The 1,269-nt window shown below is 35.7% G+C and overlaps 1 protein-coding gene across 1 annotated transcript; it reads left to right on the top strand.

Moving 5' to 3' along the window:
• Positions 1 to 496: 496 nt before the first annotated feature.
• On the top strand, positions 497 to 996 carry LOC127750183 (uncharacterized; the record flags this gene model as incomplete). The annotated part of the gene is given in 1 exon segment (XM_052271061.1): positions 497 to 996. A coding segment is annotated over 1 exon segment (480 nt), but the record flags the coding sequence as incomplete, so codon positions are not given.
• Positions 997 to 1,269: the final 273 nt, after the last annotated feature.

Raw genomic sequence — 1,269 nt, 5'->3', positions numbered from 1 at the left:
TGAAGACTTGAAGGTTTTCTTCTCACAGAGGTGGTTCTAGATGGTCATTATGGCACCTTTTCAGAGTACATAGACTTGATTGGACAACAGAGCTGTACACTATGCAGTTGAAGTGCCACTTTATGTGAAGATTTCTTCCATGTCAATTCTTAAGTTAGGGGTCTGTTGATATAATTGTTTGAACCTGTTTGCCAGCCAACAGGCAAATTGGGTTGTTTTGAAGTCCCCTCCTTACTACTTTGATTGTAGTCATCAAGTACCATATTTTTATTCTTCATTTCATTATAAATATTAAACAATGAGATGTAGTATGATCAAATTGACATTTCATGGTTTCACACTACTTTTTATTTTCCAAACTTTGTAACATTTAAGATTTATAAAGTTTAAGTTGTTCTTGCAATTCATCCATTGATCTAATATTGAATTGCTCTTCCTTTTGTTTCAATAATTTATAAATTGCTTCCAGTTGAGATGCTTGAGTCCTGCAACGTCACTTCACATGATGCAGTTGATATGTCATTCACATGTGTGACATCGAAACAACAGAAAAACTATTTGCTGAAGAATCTTGTTAACAACCAGGAAAGTAATGATGATATGCCTGAATCACTTGATAATAGTTTCAATGAAGATGAAGGTGGTAGAAAAGTTTTTGTCACGCAGAGATCCCGCAGAAAAAGAAGTGCTTCAGATAATCACTTGAGTCCAAGGGTCGGAAGTCTCTCACCATTAAACATCAATAAGAATATCACTGCTTCTGATATTGAAAATAATGAAAACTCACCTCCAACTCTAAGCCAGCGTTCCGTTACCTATGATAAGATCTTTTCGCATCACAAGGAAGTAATACTTGCAAACCATCAAGAAATTTCACCCCGAGCCTCCTTTGTGGTCTTAGAACGGCTTCCAAGCAATATAATATCTGGCAATATTATTCCTCCTACTCCAGTGAATTGTACGGACAGTGTTATACTCAAGAAAAAAAAGAAATGCTCGGCTCCAGGTAAATAAGTAATGTGACTTCTGCACTTTGTGTACTTGCGCTGTGCACTTCTGTATAAAAAGGAAGCTGCATGCCCACCCTAACCATTTTCTGGTTTCACTTTTTCGTCTGTATTTTTGTTGGTTCTTTTAAACGCTTACCTTTAATCCACACTTTCTTTAACACGACTTCAAGGCATAAATATCTAATTGTCGTTTTATTTGCTTAATTTCTAATTTTTATTGTACTTGAGCTTAGCACATCCCTCAAACAATCTGTAAAAA

Source organism: Frankliniella occidentalis, unplaced genomic scaffold, assembly GCF_000697945.3.
Source record: "Frankliniella occidentalis isolate FOCC.00 unplaced genomic scaffold, Focc_3.1 Scaffold148, whole genome shotgun sequence".
NCBI lineage: Eukaryota > Metazoa > Arthropoda > Insecta > Thysanoptera > Thripidae > Frankliniella > Frankliniella occidentalis.
The sequence above is the reverse complement of the archived record's forward strand: the minus strand, read 5'-3'. Positions and strand labels throughout refer to the sequence as shown.